At 49.3% G+C, this 20178-nt stretch overlaps 1 protein-coding gene across 1 annotated transcript in view; it reads right to left on the bottom strand.

Annotated features, from left to right (window-relative positions):
• The window catches only part of EIF2AK2 (eukaryotic translation initiation factor 2 alpha kinase 2), a 131476-nt gene that overhangs the window by 69871 nt on the left and 41427 nt on the right, over positions 1-20178 (bottom strand). The window contains exons 8-9 of the mRNA XM_088477658.1: positions 20059-20126; positions 12999-13065 (exon numbers count right to left, since the gene is read on the bottom strand). Coding sequence (XP_088333784.1) covers positions 12999-13065; positions 20059-20126 — 135 coding nt within the window. The remainder of the gene's footprint in view (positions 1-12998; positions 13066-20058; positions 20127-20178) is intronic.

Genomic DNA, 20178 nt, shown 5'->3' with positions numbered 1-20178 from the left:
AAGCAAGGCGAAGCCCATGATCTAGTCCCGCTTGCAGGAAGGCGAGAATCCGAGACAGATGAAACTCCCGCGGTGCATAACCTCTCGGTCGACACCACTGGAAGAACGTATGCCACACGCGATGGTATATCCTCGCGGAAGACGGTTTCCGAGCTCGTAACATGGTACGCACCACAGAGCTGGAAAACCCCCGGGACCTCAGCATGGCCGTCTCAACAGCCACGCCGTCAAAGACAGCCGAGTCAGGTCCGGGTGAAGGCAAGGACCCTGAGACAGAAGGTCCGGTCGTAGCGGCAACCGCAGAGGAATGTCCACGGACAGACCCTGAAGGTCTGAGAACCAGTGCCGTCTGGGCCACGCGGGAGCTATCAACAGGAGCGTCCCTCCTTCCTGTTTGAATTTCCGGATTACCCGTGGAAGAAGGGAGACCGGAGGGAACAGGTATGCGAACCGGAACGTCCACCGGACGGACAGAGCATCCACCAGAGACGCCCCTTCGTCTCTTGTGCGAGACCCGTACACCGGCAACTTGTTGTTGTGCCGGGACGCCATGAGGTCGATTTCTGGAAGACCCCACCTGTCCACCAGTAGTTGAAAAACGTCCGGGTGCAGGGACCATTCCCCCGGATGAACGTCCTGGCGACTTAGAAAGTCCGCCTCCCAATTGAGCACTCCCGGGATGAAGACCGCTGATATGGCCGGAAGATTGCGCTCCGCCCAAACCAGGATCCGAGAGACCTCTACGAGAGCCGCCCGACTGCGAGTTCCTCCCTGCCTGTTTATGTAGGCCACGGTGGTAGCGTTGTCCGACTGGACCTGCACCGGGCGACCCTGGAGAAACCGCTGTGCCTGCTGGAGAGCATTGAAGACCGCACGGAGTTCCAAGAAATTTATTGGAAGCTCCGCTTCTGTCGGCGTCCACCTGCCCTGGAACAAGTGTGGACCCGAAACTGCTCCCCAGCCCCGAAGACTGGCGTCCGTTGTCAACAGGACCCAATTTGGAACCCAGAACGGACGTCCCTTGTTGAGGTGGGTCGTCTGTAACCACCACGTAAGGGACAGGCGAACCTCCTGGGTGAGCACAATCGTCTGGGACTTCAGAGACTGAGTCAGCCCGTTCCACTTGGACAGGATCAGGTGCTGCAGAGGTCTGGAGTGAAACTGGGCGTATTCCACCATGTCGAACACCGACACCATGGAGCCCAGTAACCTCATCGCCGAGTGTAAGGACACCCGGCGGCTGTGCAGACAACTGCGCACCCTTGACTGTAAAGCAGAGATCTTGTCCTCCGTCACGAAGATCCTTTGCTGTCCCGAGTCCAATAAGGCTCCAAGATGCAGAATCCTCCGAGACGGGATTAGAGTGGACTTCTGCCAGTTGATTAGCCAGCCGTGCCGTTGCAGCAGTGCAATGGTCAGGTCCAAGTGGCGTAACAGGAGCTCTGGAGATCCTGCCACCAATAACAGGTCGTCCAAATACGGCAACATGCGGACTCCCTGCAGCCGCAGAGAAGCCGCCATGACCGCCATCACCTTGGTGAAAACACGTGGTGCTGTTGCCAGGCCAAAAGGTAACGCCCGAAACTGGAAATGGTCGCTGCTGATTGCAAACCTGAGGAACTGTTGATGGCGCCAAAGAATAGGGACATGCAGGTAAGCGTCCTGTATGTCCAATGACACCAAGTAGTCCCCAGGTTCCAGCGCCAGAATGATGGACCGTAGGGTCTCCATCCGAAACTTCGGGACCCGCAAAGACTTGTTGAGTGCTTTGAGGTTGAGAATCGGACGATATGACCCATTGGGTTTCTGTACCAAAAATAGATTTGAATAGAAACCCTGGCCCCTCTGGGAGAATGGAACCGCCACTATAACTCCAGCCTGGAGCATAGTGTGCAATACCTTCCGCAGCTCCGTAGCCTTGTTCCGGTCTGATGGGAGACCCGTGGTGAAGAAGCGAGCCGGGGGTCTGTGCCGGAAGGAGAGGGCGTATCCGTGGGAAACCACCTCCAGAACCCAAGTGTCTGTCGTAGTGGTCGACCAACACTGGGCGAACTGTAGCAGGCGGCCTCCCACCCTGGGATCCCCCAAAGGGAGGCCCGGACCGTCAGGCCGCAGGCTTGTCATCTGGCTTGGGGGCCGGACGTCTGGTACTCCATGCCTGCTTCCGGGGCTTGACCGATTTCTTAGGGCCAGCCTGTCGAGGAAACGACTGTGGTTTGGGCCTGCCCTGGGCCCTAGATGACCGAAAGGACGATGGTCCCGAACCAGAAGGAGCAGCGGCCGACGGGAGACAGGCAGATTTGGCTGCCGCCAGCGTGGCCACAATCTTATCCAGATCCGGACCGAAGAGAACTTCTCCGGTAAACGGCAACGCTTCCAGACCTTTCTTGGAATCTGCGTCCGCCTTCCAGGATCGCAGCCACAAGGTGCGACGAGCAGCTACCGCTGCTGAAGAAATTCTAGACACCAGAGTACTAATGTCTAGAGCCGCCTCGTTGATGTAGGTGGCCGAATCACGGAGATTGCCAATCAACTCCGCCTGATCGGCCGGACAGTCGGATTCAAAAGAAGCCTCTAATGAATCCGCCCAGCGCTCCATCGCTCTGGCAACCCAGCAAATGGCCATAGCCGGCCGTGCTGCCCCCCCTGCAAGGGAATAAGCGGACTTCAGGCAGATTTCTACCTTGCGGTCCGTAGCATCCTTAAGGGAGGACATGGATGGCATCGGCAATGTGGCACTACGGACAAGACGGGTCACGTGAGAATCCACCTGTGGAGGGGATTCCCACTTCGCAAAATAATTATCCGCAAACGGATAAGCCACCGCCAGGCGTCTCTGCGGCTGGTATCTTTTGCCAGGTTGTTTCCACGCCTCCTCTAAATGGTCCACCAACTGACCCGAAAGAGGAAAGACTGTGGCATCGCCCTTCACATCTTTGAAAAAGGCATACTTAGATTTAGCCGCTGGGGGAACTTCGTCCTCAATCACCAAGGCTGTGCGGACCGCCCGAATAAGTCCAGGAATATATACTTTGGACTTAGCATCAGCGTCCTTAGTATGGAGAGGTTCCTGATCGTAAGGATCTAGAATCTCCCCATCATCAGACGTCCCTTCGTCATCCTCATAAGGAGCCGACAGAGACGCCACCGGCCTTTTATGAGACCGCATCACAGACTCCCCTTGCAACACATCCGACAAGTGCTGTACAGAACTCGTCAGGGAGTTAACCCACGCTGGCTCCTGAGAACCCGGGAGCGGGGAAATAGGGAGACTGTGGGGTACCACCAATTGTCGTGGGAACCCCTGCATGGGTGACGACACTACAGACTGCTGGGACAAACCCATCGGAGTAAACGCGGGCTGCGGAGCTAACTGGCCCACTAAAGCTGTTAACGCCTGAGCGAAACAAGCCCAGGGCGGCTCCTGTACCGGTGCTGTAACCGTAATAGGCCGCGCCATGGACAAACACTGCCGGCAAAGGCCCTCCGCGCTACCCTCCCCCTCCGCTAACGGTACTTTGCACGTGGTACACTGTAGCCGGAGGGGAAAATCACTTTCAGACATGATGGCACCACGTATGTGACCTCTCTCACCAATTAAGTATTAAATAGGCGAGAGACCACCCTGCAGCACCGCACCGCAAGGGCTTTAGCAGAAAGAACAGGGACAGTAATAAAGCTGACAGTTTAGAGAAGAAAAGATTACAGGCAGCAGCGCTAGCACAGTCACATACAATGCAGAAAAATAACAATTCCTGCACTAACAGCGCTGATCACTCAACTACACAGACACAGGGCCTGGTAGGACACAGCGCTGCATACACAGACCTGACCACAGCGGAGGAGAGGTATGCGGGGGGACCCAGACCACGATGCTTCCGTCCAGCGCTTCCAGCAGCGTTCACCATGCGTTCTGGAGAAGATGGCCGCCGAGGAGCAGAGAGGAGGCTGGCCTGGGGGAGGAGCGCTGCCACAGGACCAGTCGGCAGCATGCAGAGAGGGCTGTGTGCAGCGGGGGAGGCGCCGGCTGTGAGACAGGGAAGGCGCGCTCCCCTGGCATGCATTTAACCCCTGGGACGCCGCAGCCTACCGCTCTGCTGCGGTCCGCTGTCCCAGGGGGTAGTGGAAGCGCAGGTTGGTCGCCTGGCTCCACGCTGCAGCCAGTCCCCAGGGAGCCCCCTGCCTGGGGACTTAGGACCATGTGATCAGCGGGGACCCACCGCGGGACCCCGCTGCTTACCTCTGTCCCCCTTGAATCCGGCCATGGTCCGGAGCATCTGGGGTCACCGCTAGCTGTGACCCCAGACGCCCACCAGCATCCCCGGATCAGTACCGGCGTGGTGTAGGGAAGACAGCATGGACGTCAGGACTGACTGTCCATGCTGTTCATCCAGTTGTGCAGCCACAGCTGCATGAAGAATAAGCTTCAGGGGCTCTTCTAGCCCCCACTCCAACAGGTGCACCCGACTCCGGCCGGGCACCAAACTAAACTGAGGTGCCTTGGCCCGGGGGCGGGGTATAGGAGGGGGACCTAGTGCATCCTGGGAGGCTGAAAGCTTAACTCTTTGGTGCCCTGCGACTGACGTCACACCTATACCCCAAGGTATCCTGTGGATACCCTATGGACCCTGAAGTAGAAAGGGAAAAACCCCAAACTTACCTGAGTCCAGGGACCGGAGTTTGGGGTTCCGGTGATGTCCTCCCTCCGGTCAGCTGGTCTCCCATGGTGCACTGGGGCCCAGTCGTCATCTGACAGGGTCCCAGTGCAGTATGGGGTGTCACCTGCCCGGAGCGACAGAGGATATCAACGGAGGCCCGATAACTGTGTAATTAAGGGAGGAGGGTTGTGGGGGGTCCGCGATCGCGGGGGCAGGGCTTAGCGACAGGTGGGGGGTAGCAGCGGCGGCTGGTCGGTGCATGCGCGGGTACTGGTCATGGTATTTTTTGCTAAATTACCGTGATAAGGCTCCGGAGGGGATTCGCAGGGACAGAGCTTTCTCGCAAGCTCTGTCCCTGCAAGGGATTTGTAGTAAATCCCTGTGATATTGCCTGAATTAGCAATGCGAATTCAGTCAGTAATATCACACTACAATCTGCATTACAAATGCGGATTATAGTAAATAGAGCCCTAAGTCACACTATGAGGCCTTTAGCACATCTTAGTAAACTGCTCTCTACTGGGTGTCTACTGGGAATAAGGAAGAGAACAGTCTCAGGGGAGTTTCATGGGCGTGTAGCCAGAGTTGCATCATATTTTGAGATGTACATATGCAGAGGAGCTGCCTATTTCACATAGATCTTTTTCACCTAGCATAGGGTTGGTGTAAGTGGCAATACTAGTGAGGACAGCTGCGCTAACAAACGGAAAATACTGGGGCAGTGCAATGCGTATGCATTAAGACATACGTATGCACCCAGCCGCATAACATTAAAACCACTGCCTAATATTGTGTAGATTCCCCTTGTGCTGCCAAAACAGCTGTGACTCGTCGAGGCATGCACTCCACAAGGTGTCCTGTATCTGGCAGCAAGACCTTAGCAGCAGATCCTTTAGGTCCTGTAAGTTCTGAGGTGGAGCCTCCATGGCTCGGACTTGTTTTTCCAGCACATCCCACATATGCGCGATTGAATTGAGAGCTGGGGATTTCATGGCCAATTTAACACCTTGAACTCTTTGTCATGTTCCTCAAACCATTACTGATCAATGGGCCTGATTCATTACCGATCGCAACTGCGATTACGCATGCAATCGGCCAATTGTTGGGTTCTGCGCATGCATCGCAGTGCGCATGCGTGAACACCCTACTGCGATCGGGACTGCGGTGACTACGCAGACCCATCGCAGAGTGATTGACAGGAAGTACCGTTTGAGGGTGGCGAGGGGGGGGGGGTGGTCGGCAAAACGCAGGCGTGCCAGTGTGTTTGAACGCCGTTGCAGGGGCATGCATAAATTTGCCACTGCAATGTCATACACAGCTTAGGCTTTCACTGCATGCAACGAGGTAAGGTCAGACCTTGTGCAAGTGTGTGTGAGGCTCCGATTGTACTCAATGTTCCCGATTGTTTAGCAGACTTGCTAAGAATTACGGATGTGGGTAAGGTGAAATGGGCGTCCTTATGTTAGGCTGCGACGGTATTGTGATTGCAATCATTAGCATATCTTCTAGTGAGACTGCGTGCGTAATCACTATTGCGATCACAATAGCATCCTTACTGAATCAGGCCCAATGTTTGCAGTGTGGCAGGGAGCATTATCCTGCTGAAATAGGCCACTGCCAACAGGGAATACTGTTGCCATGAAGGGTTGTGCTTGGTCTGCAACAATGCTTAGGTAGGTGGTACATGTCAAAGTAACATCCACATTAATGCCAGGAGCCAAGGTTTCCTAGCAGAAGATTGCCCAGAGCAACACACTGCCTCTGCCGTCTTGCCTACTTCTTATACATAGTGCATCCTGGCAGTGGCGTAACAGTAACAACAGTCCCCCAAAGACCCTGCAGGGGCTTGGGGACACCGGCAAGAGGGGGCGTGGGGGGGGAACAGCATAAGGTAGATACTAATCCAGGCTTACCACTGGACGAGGGATGCTGGCAGAGGAATCTTTCTCAGGGGAGGATTGGGCCGCCGGGAACTCAGGAGAGTTCTCGCTGGGCCGGTTCCGTCCTTAAGTGGCTTGCTGCAGGGCTGATTGGCTTTGCTGCGGGGCCAGCTACCGTGTGATCGGAGCTCAGCTCCGATCAGCAGCATTTCCTATTCAATCTCCAGGGCACCTTCTGCCATGTGCAGAAGCTCTCTATGAAGCCAAAATAAAATGGCCAAGGGGGAGCTGCTGCGCATGCCTGACTATAGTCATTCCTCCCATGGGCTATTGCGGAGCCTCCTCACGGCTCCGAGTCCAGCTGGCATCCCTGCCTCAGCTCGCTCCTGTCGCTTCTGTCAGCACTCAGCAACAGAAGAGGAGGAGGTAAGGGACAACTAAGACTGGCACTGGCAGTGACGAAAAATGACTGAGTCACACAGGAACAGTAAGTAAAAGTTAGATGTACATTGCGAGATGTATATATATATATATATATATATATATATATACATATACATATACACACACACAGTGTAAAAGTTACATGTACATTGATGAGATGATCTGTGTGAGATGATATCTAATATATATCATCTCATCAATGTACATACAGCTTGTAATGTACATGTAATTTTCACTTTTACACTCTATACTCACATATATATATATATATATATATATATATATATTAGCAAAAGCGTAGTACACGGCGCTAAGTCTATTCAGTCAGATCAATTTGTTAGTGTTCATCAACTAACGCACTCCCCAGATATTAAGGGTGGCAGCTCCTACTCCCGTGAACTGTTGTTCAGGCAGCATACAGATCTAAAAAACAAAAGGAGGAGAAAGATCGCCGCCTGCTGCAATATTATTACGTATCGGTAACCTTCACCAGATGTGGTCATCCTCTGTGTGAATGGGTGGAGGCGCTCTTTCTCCACCTTTTTTTTTAATATATATATATATATATATAGATATATATTATATATCTATATATATATATATATTAGGGATGTGCAGGCTCGGATAGGTTCGAGTTTGCACGTGGAGTTCGGATTTTTCCCTCCAAAAAAACGGAACTCAGAAAGAGGCAAAACGTCATCTTGCACGGACAAACATCATCATTCCTGGAAGTCCAGGAATGATGATGTTCGTCCGTGCAAGATGACGTTTTGCCTCTTTCTGAGTTCCGTTTTTTTGGAGGGAAAAATCCGAACTCCACGTGCAAACTCGAACCTATCCGAGCCTGCACATCCCTAATATATATATATATATATATATATATATATATATATATATATATATACACACACACACATAAAAATACATTATATATAATATATATATATATATAATCATCTCACAATGAACATCTAACTTTTACTGACACTGTATACAGTATATAGAATATTCCATAGATAAAAAAACCCTACAGTTTCACACATCCATTAAGGCGTAAACCTTTTTAAGTTGATTGGAAGAAATTCTATAGGTTTTGTGAAATTTCAGATCATGTCTAAGAAGCCTTAATGGGACATGTGAAATCGTAAGGTTATTGGTCTATGGAATTTCATTGCTTTTTTATAATTTATTAACCATCAGGTAGGGGAGAAGTGAACCGGGCGCTCCTGCAGGGGAGAAGGGCAGGCTGCAGTCCTGCGGGGCAGTGGCAGCAGTGGGGCAGTGCACAGGGGCAGCAGCAAGGGACAGAAAGGCTCACTGGCACTGATCATCCCAGCCTTGAACTGCTTCTTAAGACCCCTACACACGAAACGATGTGCTCATGATTTCTCTTGAACACTCCCTGGCACTCCAGGACACGATATGGTGCTTAAACAGCACATTTTGACTTGGGAACTATCGTGCAAGATCTAAAGATAGCTGACTGCATACACGGATCAGTGAGATCCGTGATGCAGGCATCTGTGTAAAATAAATTATTCAGAGATGCACGCACGGATCAGTGCGATCCGCGTGCTTGCATCTGAAGGAAAATCTATTAGACATGCATCTGTGTTAAAAAAAAATTAGTGCAGCCCCTCCCCCCCCCCCCCCCCGAAAAACCAGCCCCGAGCTCTGGAGAAACAGTACTGGTTGTGCTATATACAGGGGACAAACAATGTAGGGGTCCCCCGTATGAGGCACAACCAGCACTGGGCTCTGAGCCGGTCCTAGTTCTGGAAATACAGGGGAAAAAAATGTAGCACCGGATTTTTTCTAGTAGGGGAGTAATGCCACAGCCAGGGGCCCCAGCCGAAGCATCACCCCTGACCGCTAGTCAGCCCAGGCCGAGGGTCCTTGGGGAGTTGGGGACCCCCATAAAGGGGTCCCACTCTCCAGGGTACCCCCAGGCCCGGGGCTATCACCGGCACCCTTGGCCAGTGGGTGTCGGATTGATAGTATAGTGTGGTGAATATGAAAGTAAAAATATTGTCTTTTGCAGTAGGACTACAGGTCCCAGCAGGCCTCCCCCGCATGCTGATACTTGGAGAACCACAAGTACCAGCAAGCGGGTATTAAGGTCCTGCTGGTACCTATAGTACCCCCTGTAAAAGAAATATTAAAATAAAACAAGGACACCGATTGTTCTAATATTTTATTTTTCTGCACCTTCACCTGGGAGGCGGCAGCCTTTAAGCTCTTTTACATAGCTGCCGCTTCCCCCAGGACTTCCACGGCGTCTTCACCTGGAGGGTGACGGCCTTTAAGCGCTTTTGCATGGCCACCGCCCATTCAGGACTTCCCTGGCGTCTTCTTTCTTCGGCAGGTGTTCACTGCTGCCCCTCCGCCGACGCACTGCCATGCCGTGTCCTCGCACAAACTTATATAAGCCAACCGAGGGGGCGAGCCGTGATTGGCTTGCGGCTGCCATCTTTGAATTTCAAAAATGGCGCGCGGTTCTCGCCATTAAAGTCAATGGTAAGAACCGCTCATTGGCTGAGAGGCAGAAGGCTTGCCTCTCTCAGCCAATGAGAAATCCACACCAGGATTTCTGTACATGAAATCCCGCGGTGGAGCTGTCACTCGGGTAGTACTGTTCGTGGGTCTGGGTATTTTTTTTTTTTTTGCCAAGACCATGGATTGCCTACTTTGGAACAAAGAAGACCTGATCCACGCATAGGAGGTGAGGTGAGTATGGAGTATTTTATTACAGGTACACCATTGGATTATCTACTGGAGGACCAATGGGCTACAGGGATACATAGGTGAGTACTGTATGTGAGATAGTGTGTGCATGTATGTTTTAATAAAATTTTACATTCTACGGTGTGGTTTTTAATATTGCTTTTTCTGTGGAACTACAGGTACGAGCGGGACCACAATGCCGCACATGCTGGTACTTGTGGTTCTCCAAGTACCAGCATGCGGGGAAGGCTTGCTGGGACAATATTTTAACTCTTTACTTGCACCACACTTTAAAGGGGTGCCAGGGATAGCCTCGGGCTATCAGCCTTTAATGGGGGGGGTGGGCCATCTCCCCAGGGATTCCTGGCCTGGGCTGACTAGTGGTCAGGGGTGATGCTTCAGGTTGGGGGGCCGGTGAAAAGGCTCCCATGGCTGTGGCATTACCCCCCCTTCCCTAGAAAGAGTCCGATGCTGCTTCTGGTAAATACAGGGGGACCCTACGCATGTTTTCCCCCTGTATCTCCAGAACCAGGACCGGCTCAGAGCCCAGTGCTGGTTGCGCTGAATACGGGGGATTTAGGGTACAAAATAGACAATTTTAATCTAACAGTGAGGATAATAATTGTAATCAAAGGAGCTATATTTAAATAGCTATGTAGGTAAAAGTATAGCTTCCTGGATTACAATTATTATCCCCTTGATGAAGTCTGATTATTGAAGGACGAAACGCGTTGACCCTGTATCCCTATTGATGGACAGATGAGCCTTTTTTTATTGAAATCTTGTACGTGTGTTTTTTAGCCATTTATGTCACTGCTAGATTAAAACGGTCTATTTTTTACCCTAAATCACTTGTGATTGTGAATTTCATATGGAGCAAATATGCTCCTAAAAAGGGTATATGATAAATTCTTATTACGTATACAGTGTTGAAAAATGGTACACACTATGTTGCACTTTTCTCTCTTCTGTTTTATGAAACCAATAAGGGTCATTTGACAGAAAATACAACTACCAGATAAGTTGTCATTTATTATCAAGACGGGTATATTTATATGTATACACTTCACAAATGTTCTGATTTCCAGACATATTTAGGCGCTTATACTTTTCACTATTAGCGTTTTACTTTTTATGTGATCACCAGCACATTCTTTTATTGAGTTACTAGCAGCCACTCATTTATTGAGGAGTGTCAAATATTAATTTTGGGCGTAGAAATTAAGTTCTAGTTGCACTTTCACTTGTGCGCCTCCACTTTCACTATTAGATATATTTATACACACAATGCAGAATCAAGGTGGCACTCAGAGGCTTGTAACCAGTGAAACAATATGTGGTTTATTTGTTCAAAGTTTTGGGGTACGAAACCCCTTCGTCAGGATGCAACCAAAAGTACAATACAGTGAAACAAACTTAAATATGTCCAGGGCCCGGTTTGTATATATACAAACAGCAGCACCCTGTCTCATAGGGATGTAGTCAGGATGCCAGCGGCCGGAATGCCGACCGCCAGAATCCCGACACTGAAAGCCAAGCATAGGACAAAACATAGGCATCTAAATACCGACGCCTATCATTAGCCCCACGGCGAAATCCCGACACCTGGCATACCGAACGTAGTTAAGCCGGGCGTCGGGAGCTGTTAGCCGTGCGGGGGGAGGGGGGGATGGTTAGGTTTAGCCACCCCCGGAGGGGATTAAGGTTAGGCAAGGGGGGGTTAGGCTTAGGCACCACCGGTGGGAGGTTAGGGTTAGGCATCGCCCCCAAGAGGATTAGGTTTAGGGTGCGGGGAGGGGGTGTTAGGCACCATAGGGGGGACTTAGGGTTAGGTACCACCCCCGGAGTCTTAAGGTGCCTACACACTGCCCGATTCCAACGCATCGGAAAGACAGATCATGTAAAATATGTCCTAATTGTGAGTGTCCACTCACGATGCCGATGCGCGTACATCACATCTTCAGATCTTGCATGCTACAGGCAAGATCTGAAAATCTCAGTCAGGATGCACTGGAATAGTCAGGATGCACGATAGATCGTAGGTCAATTTGGATAGTTTCTAACACAAAATCGTTCCCACGACTGTCGGGGAGCTGTCGGGGGAGAAATCGAACACGATATCGCATCGTGACCAGGATGCCTAGTGAGTAGACACCCCAAAAGGAGGGTTAGGGTTTGGGGGGGGGTAGAGGGGAGGCTTAACTATAGTTACCAGCCAGCGGCGGGATTTCCAGTGTCAGGATTTGAACCGGCGGCTTTTTATACCCGACCCGGTCTCATATATGTATATTGCCATCTTTTCCCCTGGTAAATGTGATACATGCACCCGGCCATCCACATTTCCACATTATTCAACAGACTAGGCTACCTTCTTCCATTGCTCCATGGTTAATTTCTGACACTCTTGTGCCATTTGTAGGTGCTTTTGACAGTAGACAGGGGTCAGCATGGGCAGTCTGACTGGCCTACAGCCACGCAGCACTGTATGTTCAGACACATTTCTATTATAGCCAACATTAACCTATTCAGCAGTTTCTGCTACAGTATTTCTTTTATGGGATAGGACCAGACGGGCTAGCTTTGGGTGCCCATGACCCTGTTGCAGGTTCACTGTTGTCCTTCTTTTCTACTTTTTGGTTCTAACCACTGCATAACACCCCACAAGACCTGCTGTTTTGGAGATGCTCTGATCCAGTCGATCTAGCCATCACAATTTGGCACTTGTCAAAGTCACTCAGATCCTTGAACTAACTAGTCACTTGTTGTCTTATATATCCCGCCCCTTGACAGGTGACACTGTAACCAGATAATCAATGTTATGCCACTTCATCTGCCAGTGGTTTTAAAGTTATGGCTGATAGGTGTAGTCGCATTAGCATTCCGCATTCTGAGCATTCAACACTTAAGGCTGAATGGTTGGTATTTGGGTGGTCACACAGAGGGCAAGTCTTCTGAGGGTGTGTGATAGTTGTGTAGGCAGAATTGGGTGCTAAGCTGAATTAATTGAACACAGAGATCAATCTGATTTCAGATTGATGTCTTGAATCAAGTATAGTGCTTATAAAGATGTACCCCGATAGTGATGATGGCTACTGTACTTTAACAAGAGAATGGATGGTGGCAGTGTGGCCACATACAGTAGATGCATGCAGCTCTGCATATTGGCGAAAAGTTGTAACTATTTCTGTGCACACAATGCTTACACTTGTGACCAACTTGTGTGCAACACTCAATGAGCCCCTATTTATACAAATGCAGACAGAAGTCCTATTGCATACAAGGTTAACAATACCTGTGAATCATTAGATTCCAACTGTGGATATCCACTTTCTGGCTTGAATGAAGAACGGCTACTAGTGCTACAAGACATTAACATGTGTTAGTATTCAATTTTCTGCAAGAAGTCCAGAGTTTACTGGTCTGCAAGACTGCTACTATATCATTTATGCAGTGATCCTTTCTTAAAAAAAAAATAAGAGACCTGTTAGGTCTCTTTCTTCGACTCCATAGGGGGCACAGGGATGACAATAGGGTATAGCTTGGAGAGGAGAGGCGGGGCACCAAACGGTTGATGAAATTTACCCACAAGCCCAGGCTCCTCTCCTCTATACCCTGCAAGAGGCCATCAGTTTAGTTTGCAAGCCCATTGCAGGATCAAGGCAGAGGAGAAGGAAGGCCGGCTTACATACAGAACCATCCACGCCATGGAAAGTACAGCTGGACTGGTCACCAAGGAAACATCCCCCGGCAGACAGGTGTGTCAGGGTGGGCGCCCTGTGCCCTGTGACACAGAACAGTATCAAAAGCATAAAACCTGGCAAAAGTATGAGCAGATGACCATGTGACAGCCTTACAAAACTGTCCCGCAGAAGCCCCACAGCAGGCTGCACACAAAGTCCCTATTGACCGGGTGGAATGGGCCGTCACCACGGCAGAGGTAGGAAAGTTCGCCAAGGAGTAAACCTGGCGAATGGTAAAGTGAAGCCAGAGGGCCAAGGTCTGCTTAGTGGCCGGCCACCGCTTATGGACATTATATAAAATAAATAGAGTCCGACTTCCGAATCTCCCTGGTCCTCTTGACATTAAGGCGAAAAGCCCTCATCGCAGCAAACGAAGCCTCCGGCTGAGATGAATCCGTAGTCTGGAATGCAGGAACTACTATTTCCTGAAGAAAATGGAAGCGGGATACTACCTTGGGAAGGTAGCCCAAGCTAGAGCAGCCCTTTTGGAAGGGAACACAAGAAATGGGGAGCGTCATGAGAGGACGCTCAAATCCGACACCCTGCGGGCTGACGCGATGGCTAGTAGAAACAACAGTTTTCCACGTGAGCCAACGCAAGTTTATCGTCTGAAATGATTCAAATGGAGCCGACTGGAGAGCTCAGAGAACGAAAAAAGATCCCAGTGAGCCACAGGTGAAAGGAACGGAGGTTGAATATGGAGAAGCCCCTAAAAAAGGTTTGCACTTCCGGAAACAGAGCCATCTGCCTTTGAAAAAGGAAGACAAGGCAGAGACCAGGACCTTCAAGGATGAGGCCGGAGGCTCCAATCCAGACCCGACTGCAGAAAGCAAAGGATCCAGGAAATGCGGAAGACCGGGAGTAAAACCCCTGGTTGAACAACAAGAAATATAGGTACGCCACACCCGGTGAGAAATAAGTGCTGAAGAAGGCTTCCTAGCCTGCAGCATGGTCCGAACGACCCTCCTGGAGAATCCTTTTGCTCTTAAGATGGATGTCTCAAGAGACACCCCGTCAAAGCGAGACGGGCCAGATCCGGATGGAAGCAGGGGCCCTGAGACAGAAGATCTGGCCACAGTGGAAGACGCTGCATAGCACATTTGCAAAGGCCAATCCGGAGCCACCAGGTTCAGAGTGCCTCCCACCAGCTTGAACCTGCAGAGGACCCGAGGAATCATCGAGATCAGAGGGAAGACATAAACCAGAGAGAAGGTCTAAGGAACCGCTAGTGCATCCACCAGGAGAGTTTCTGGATCCCTGCTGCGAGAGCAATACCTCGGAAGCTGATGGTGGTGGCTAGACGTTGGGATGTAGCGTCCACTCACCTGCATGGACATCCTGATGACTTTAGAAGTCCGATTCTTAATCCTGAACGCCCGCAATTAAGACTGGGGACAGTGCTGGAAGTTGACATTCCGCCCAGCGAAGAATTCTGCTGACTTCTTGCATGGCTCCAGGATTGCAAGTGTTGCCCTGGTGATTTATGTAGGCCACCGTGGTTGTGTTGTCCGACTGTATCTTCACCAGACGCCCCTGAACAAGGTGCTGTGGCTAATACAGAGCCCTGTACACGGTATGAAGTTCCAGGATGTAGATGGAAAGCTGGCTCTTCTGATGTGTCCAACGGCCCTGAAAGGTTAGCTGCCCCCCACACCCCAAAGGCTTGCATCGGTGGTGATAAGAACCCAGTCTTGGATACAAAAGGGACGTCTCTTGTCCAGATGTGATCGCTGATGCCACCATAGTAGGGAGAGACGTACCTTCAGGGAAGAATTAGAGCCTGAGCCTTGAGGTTCTGGCATGACTCGATCCAATGCTTCCGAGTGATTCCCTGGAGGCCAGGGGTGAAACTGACCGTACTCCACCATGTCAGATGTTGAAACCAATGACCCCAGAATCTGCATGCATGAGTGTATGGACATTCAACGCTGACTGAGAAAGGTGCAAATTCTGGCTTGTAATCTTGTCCAGAGGGAGGAGACTCTCTGAGCTCTGGAATCCAACAAGGCTCCCAGGTGGAGCATCTCCTGATGGAGATGGATGGATAATCAATTGGAAGAAATCCACGCTGCGTGACTGAAGAAGCTCTACCGTCAGATGGATGTGATCTCTGAGAACTGCTGGAGATTGTGCTAAGAGAAGCAAGTCGTCCAGGTACGGTAAAATTCTGATGCCCTTGCAGTGCAGATGCTGCCATGACCTTTGTGAACACACGAGGGTCCATGGACAGTTAGTGGTTGGTTTGGATAGTAAACCTGAGAAAAAGCTGGTAATTGGCTCGAATAGACATTTGCAAATAAGCATTCTGTATATCTAATGATGCCATAAAGTCCCCCGGTTCAATGCTAGAATGATAGACCGAAGGGACTCCATGCGGGAAGAAATTTGTTTACAATTGAGAATAGGTCGAAAGGTAAACTACTGCCCAAAGTGGTGCTCTAACCCATGACCCTGAGAGCAAGAGCCTCATGCTCTACCAACTGAGCTAGCCGGGCTTAGCTGTCCAGCTTCTGAACCAGAAATAAATTGGCGTAAAGCCTAACCTTGACTGGGACGGGGGAACAGGAATAACGACCACTGAGGCCAAGAGAGAGCAAAAAGACACCTCGAAAGCTTGCGGCTTTTCTGGCTGTATAGGAAAGCCAGTGGAAAAAAACTTGGAAAGCAGACACTGTCAAAGATGAGAGCGTAGCCTTGAGATATGACACCTTTGACCTAAGCGTCTGTTGTGTTCTGCTTCCACACTGTTGAAAAACGAAGAAGCCGGCCTCCCACTCTGAGGTACCTAGGGAAGAGGCCCGCCCCATCAACCCATCAGGGTTGCTTAACCCTGGGCTTAGAATTTCTAGGGGCTGAACCCTGGCTTCTGTTGAAATGACTGACTTCTGGCTTTGCCTTGTGTACGAAAGACAGGACTCGATGTGGCAACGGATGGTAAGAAAGCAGATTTAGATGCTGCCATGTAGTCCCAATCATGTCTAATTCGGGACTGAACAGGATGTTTCCGAAAAAGGGAAGGGTTTCCAGGGCCTTTTTTGGATTCCGTGTCCACCTTCCAAAGTGCTCTTCTGGCTGCAATTGCAGAAGCCAAAATTTTAGAAGTTAAACTTCCTGAATTTATGGTTTCAGAGATATAAGAAACTGCCTCTGTGCAACCATGGAGTCCAGGACACCTCTGAGTGTGCTGGAGGTAAGTCCTTCCTCCAAAGAGTCTAACCAGCAGCCGACAGCTTTTGCCTTTCATGCTGAAATGAGGGCTGGATGAGCCTGAGCACCTGCATTGACATAAATTTCCAGTTTCCAGTCAGCCGTAACGCTCAAGCTGTTCCTTGGTTGGAACCCGTGGGCAAAATCACCTGTTGCAGGGCCCAAAGCAACTGACACACAGGCCATCGTGCTCCAGATCCTTAGGAGAAATGACATTGAGTCTATTTCCCTGGTAGGCTTGTTTCTGGACATCTTGAGTGTCGCAGAAAAATCCCACACACACCAATAATAAGTCGGTGACCAGTAACTAAAGCAGGTACAGTGACACAGGCAAGGTACACTTACATACAAACACACAGACCACTGAATGCAGAATATGGGCTAATGAAGCTCAACAAACCAGCCACAAGTAGCAGGGAGGAGCATTTTAACCAGCTAACTGCTGGGAGCAGGCTATGAGGAAAGACTTGAGCCCAGCTTCTCTCTCCGGCGCTGAGGTAGACATTATAGTAAAATGGACGATCAGTGAGAAGAGGAGGAGAGAGTATCTGCCTGGGGCTTGCTGGCCACAGAGGGAGGGGCTACAGGGAAGTGCTTGTCTCCCCCAGCTGAGATAACCCAGGGAAATGGGCCACCGCTGCTTTTAAGCAGCCCCCTGCCCACGTAATATTCCCTGGTGGTCTAGTGGAAAGTGCGGTCAGACCGGGAGCCCCCACTGTCAGCACCACCGGAGGTCACCTGCTCCGGCGGTGAAAGCCACAAATCCGTGTCTCCCTGCATGCATGGAGCTGCCTTACCTTCTCCCCGGTGAGCGTCGGCAGCGGCTTGCAACTCCGGGAGTAAAGGAGACCACGGCCGAAGTCACTGGCGCTGAGTCACCAGTGGGGGCATCCCGTAGGACGCCTTACACTACCCCTCTATAGTAATAAACACTATATCAAATAAAAGTAAATAAAATTACATAAAATATGGGGGGACATCTAACATATCCCCCTTGAAAATGGTGCCCAGCTCTTGGCACCAAACTCAAAACTGATGGCCTCTGGCTGGAGGAGGGGTATAGAGGAGAGGAGCCTGAGCTTATGGGTAAATGTAATTAATGTTTGGTGCCCAGTCTCTTCTCTCCAGGCTATACCCTATTGTCATCCCTATGCCCCCTAGTGTAGGAAGAAGAAAAATGGGTGAAAAATAGAAAGGTGGTACTGCCCACAACATCCAATCAGATATGTCCTATTTTTAGAGCAGTTATTAAAACAATATCAACTCAATGATTATTTCTTTGCACCAGTTTTCAAAAAATGTCTGTATGTTGCATGAGCAGAGTCAATTGTCATTATTGCAGTTAGCGAAAATTCTGTTATGTATTTTGTTTTTTTTAGTCAAGTTTATTTGAGTTTTCAGAAAATAAACACATATATATGCACACAAACAAATAAAAGAAAACAATTGACAATAATATTGCAGTGCACAATGAGACTATCCAATAAATCAAGAATGAACAAATAACAAGTAAAGAAAAGAAAAAATAGAGAGACAGAACAGCAGATAAATGTTAATAACAAACATGGGGGTATATTTACTATAGTACAGGTTTTTAGAAGTGGAGGTGTTGCCTATAGCAACCAATCAGATTCTAGCTATTATCTTCTAGAAGGTGCTAGATAACTGTCAAGTAGAATCTGATTGGTTGCTATGGGCAACATCTCCTCTTCTAAAAACCCACACTTTAGTAAATATACACTATAATGTGCTAAGATACAAAAATGTAATGAGGCGACAGGAACATCAAGAGAAACAAGGTAAACAATTGCCTTTTTTTGTTTTTAAGATGTGGAAACAGAGTTTATGGCGTAACTGGTGCACTGCTACAGGACCATACCCTACCAAATTTTAATGGAGACAATGAGTTACATCATGAGAAATTGTAATGTCAAAGTAGTGTTCATTGTAGGTCCGGTGCGGGGCAGGGTGCTGGACCATAGGAACGGCATTCTCTTGTGCGTTTGAAAAGGGGCATGGCCATGAGAAAAGGGGGCATGTCTTTAAGGTACTCCCCCTTTTAATCACACTTACGAACATGCTGGGCTGCCCCCACGCTATTACCTCACTGTGAATAGATGCCTTGCACATGCGTACAGCATCTATTCACCAGCAGTGAGTGCTACACCGCAATTTTTCCCCACTGCAGGTGGGGATATCTTTGGTTAATAAAGAGTTATCTCTATAGGAGTATGGGTAAAACAGTTCATTTCCAGGCTTGGGAAGGTCCATAATCAGAGCCCCTTCCATGCAGGGGCGTCTTAAGAAAGGAGGGGGCCTGTGTGCACTCCCCATGCGGGGCCCCCTCCTCTCTCCCCGGTGGCCAGCAGCCGACTGACGCGGCTGGCCAGCCACCGGAGCATTAGTAGACTCCGGGCACTAGAGTCTACTAACTGGAGTCTACTGCGCATTCGCAGATCTCCGGAAAAATGGCCGCAGCGGCCATTTTCCGGTGTTCTGAGTAGCGCTGACACCCGACGAGGGACCACGGACAGGTGAGTTTAAAATTATATGGGAAACTGACACTACGAGCGCGGCCGTTGCCAGATGTTCTGGTGGTTTCTTTCGAAAGAGTGAAAGGCTCCTCCGAAGTGCCCAGGATATATAAATTTTTGTTCACAGAAGGGGAATTTTTGTTAAAAATGAAAACGTCTGTTAATAATCACAATTATTAATACAAAGGCCCTTAAGAGTGGTGATTTGCTGTTATGTTGCATTTATTATATGTAGCTCCATACACCCATAGTACTGGATGATATACTGGATAATCTATCTATAACTTAAACAAGACAAACTGATGGCAATGGGTAAAAATGTTAGGTGGCAGAACACAATGTGGCTGAGGCAGAACATATGTTGCATGTTTCCGCACTGTGCATGCTCCAGAAATAAGTGTACAAAACTAGGAGTGATGCAAAGTGAAACGCATCTCATCTTGCAAAGGAGAAGTTGTAATTGGGTTGTAATGGAACATTCTCAGGTAGGTAGAGCAGAAGTGCCAATGGAATGGTATGCTATGCAGAGGCGAGTGCACGCGGAATTACACATTAGTGTTGCTACTGCGTAGGGACAATGATAAGGGCTATGAAACTAAGCATAAAGATAGGGTCTGTCTGGCTGCAAAGATGCGTACAAATCTGCATGTGGGTGAAGTTCCATTGATTACTTCCGTGCCCGCAATGCATGCACTTGTGCATCTGCATTTAGTTTCGTGCATGCCAAGCCTGCATGCATTCCAATCTGCATCAGCCCCAATGTGTAGTGTTATTTAAATAAATAACATTTGACGAAAAAAAATTCACATCAATTAAAATGTTTTAAAAGAATCATTTAAACCACATATTGTAAATGTGAAAAATAAATTACCTTCCAGATTCAGAAGTATTTCCAGTTTCTTCCACGTCTGTATCGTCCAGACCCGGGATCTGCCGTAGCTGTGTAAATCAATAAGTTACAAGTTAGAAGTGTTACAGTATGATTGTGTTG

This window comes from Taudactylus pleione, unplaced genomic scaffold (genome assembly GCF_031769625.1).
Source record: "Taudactylus pleione unplaced genomic scaffold, aTauple2 ptg000201l, whole genome shotgun sequence".
Classification (NCBI taxonomy): domain Eukaryota; kingdom Metazoa; phylum Chordata; class Amphibia; order Anura; family Myobatrachidae; genus Taudactylus; species Taudactylus pleione.
Note: the sequence above shows the minus strand (reverse complement) of the source record. Positions and strands in the feature narration are given on the sequence as shown.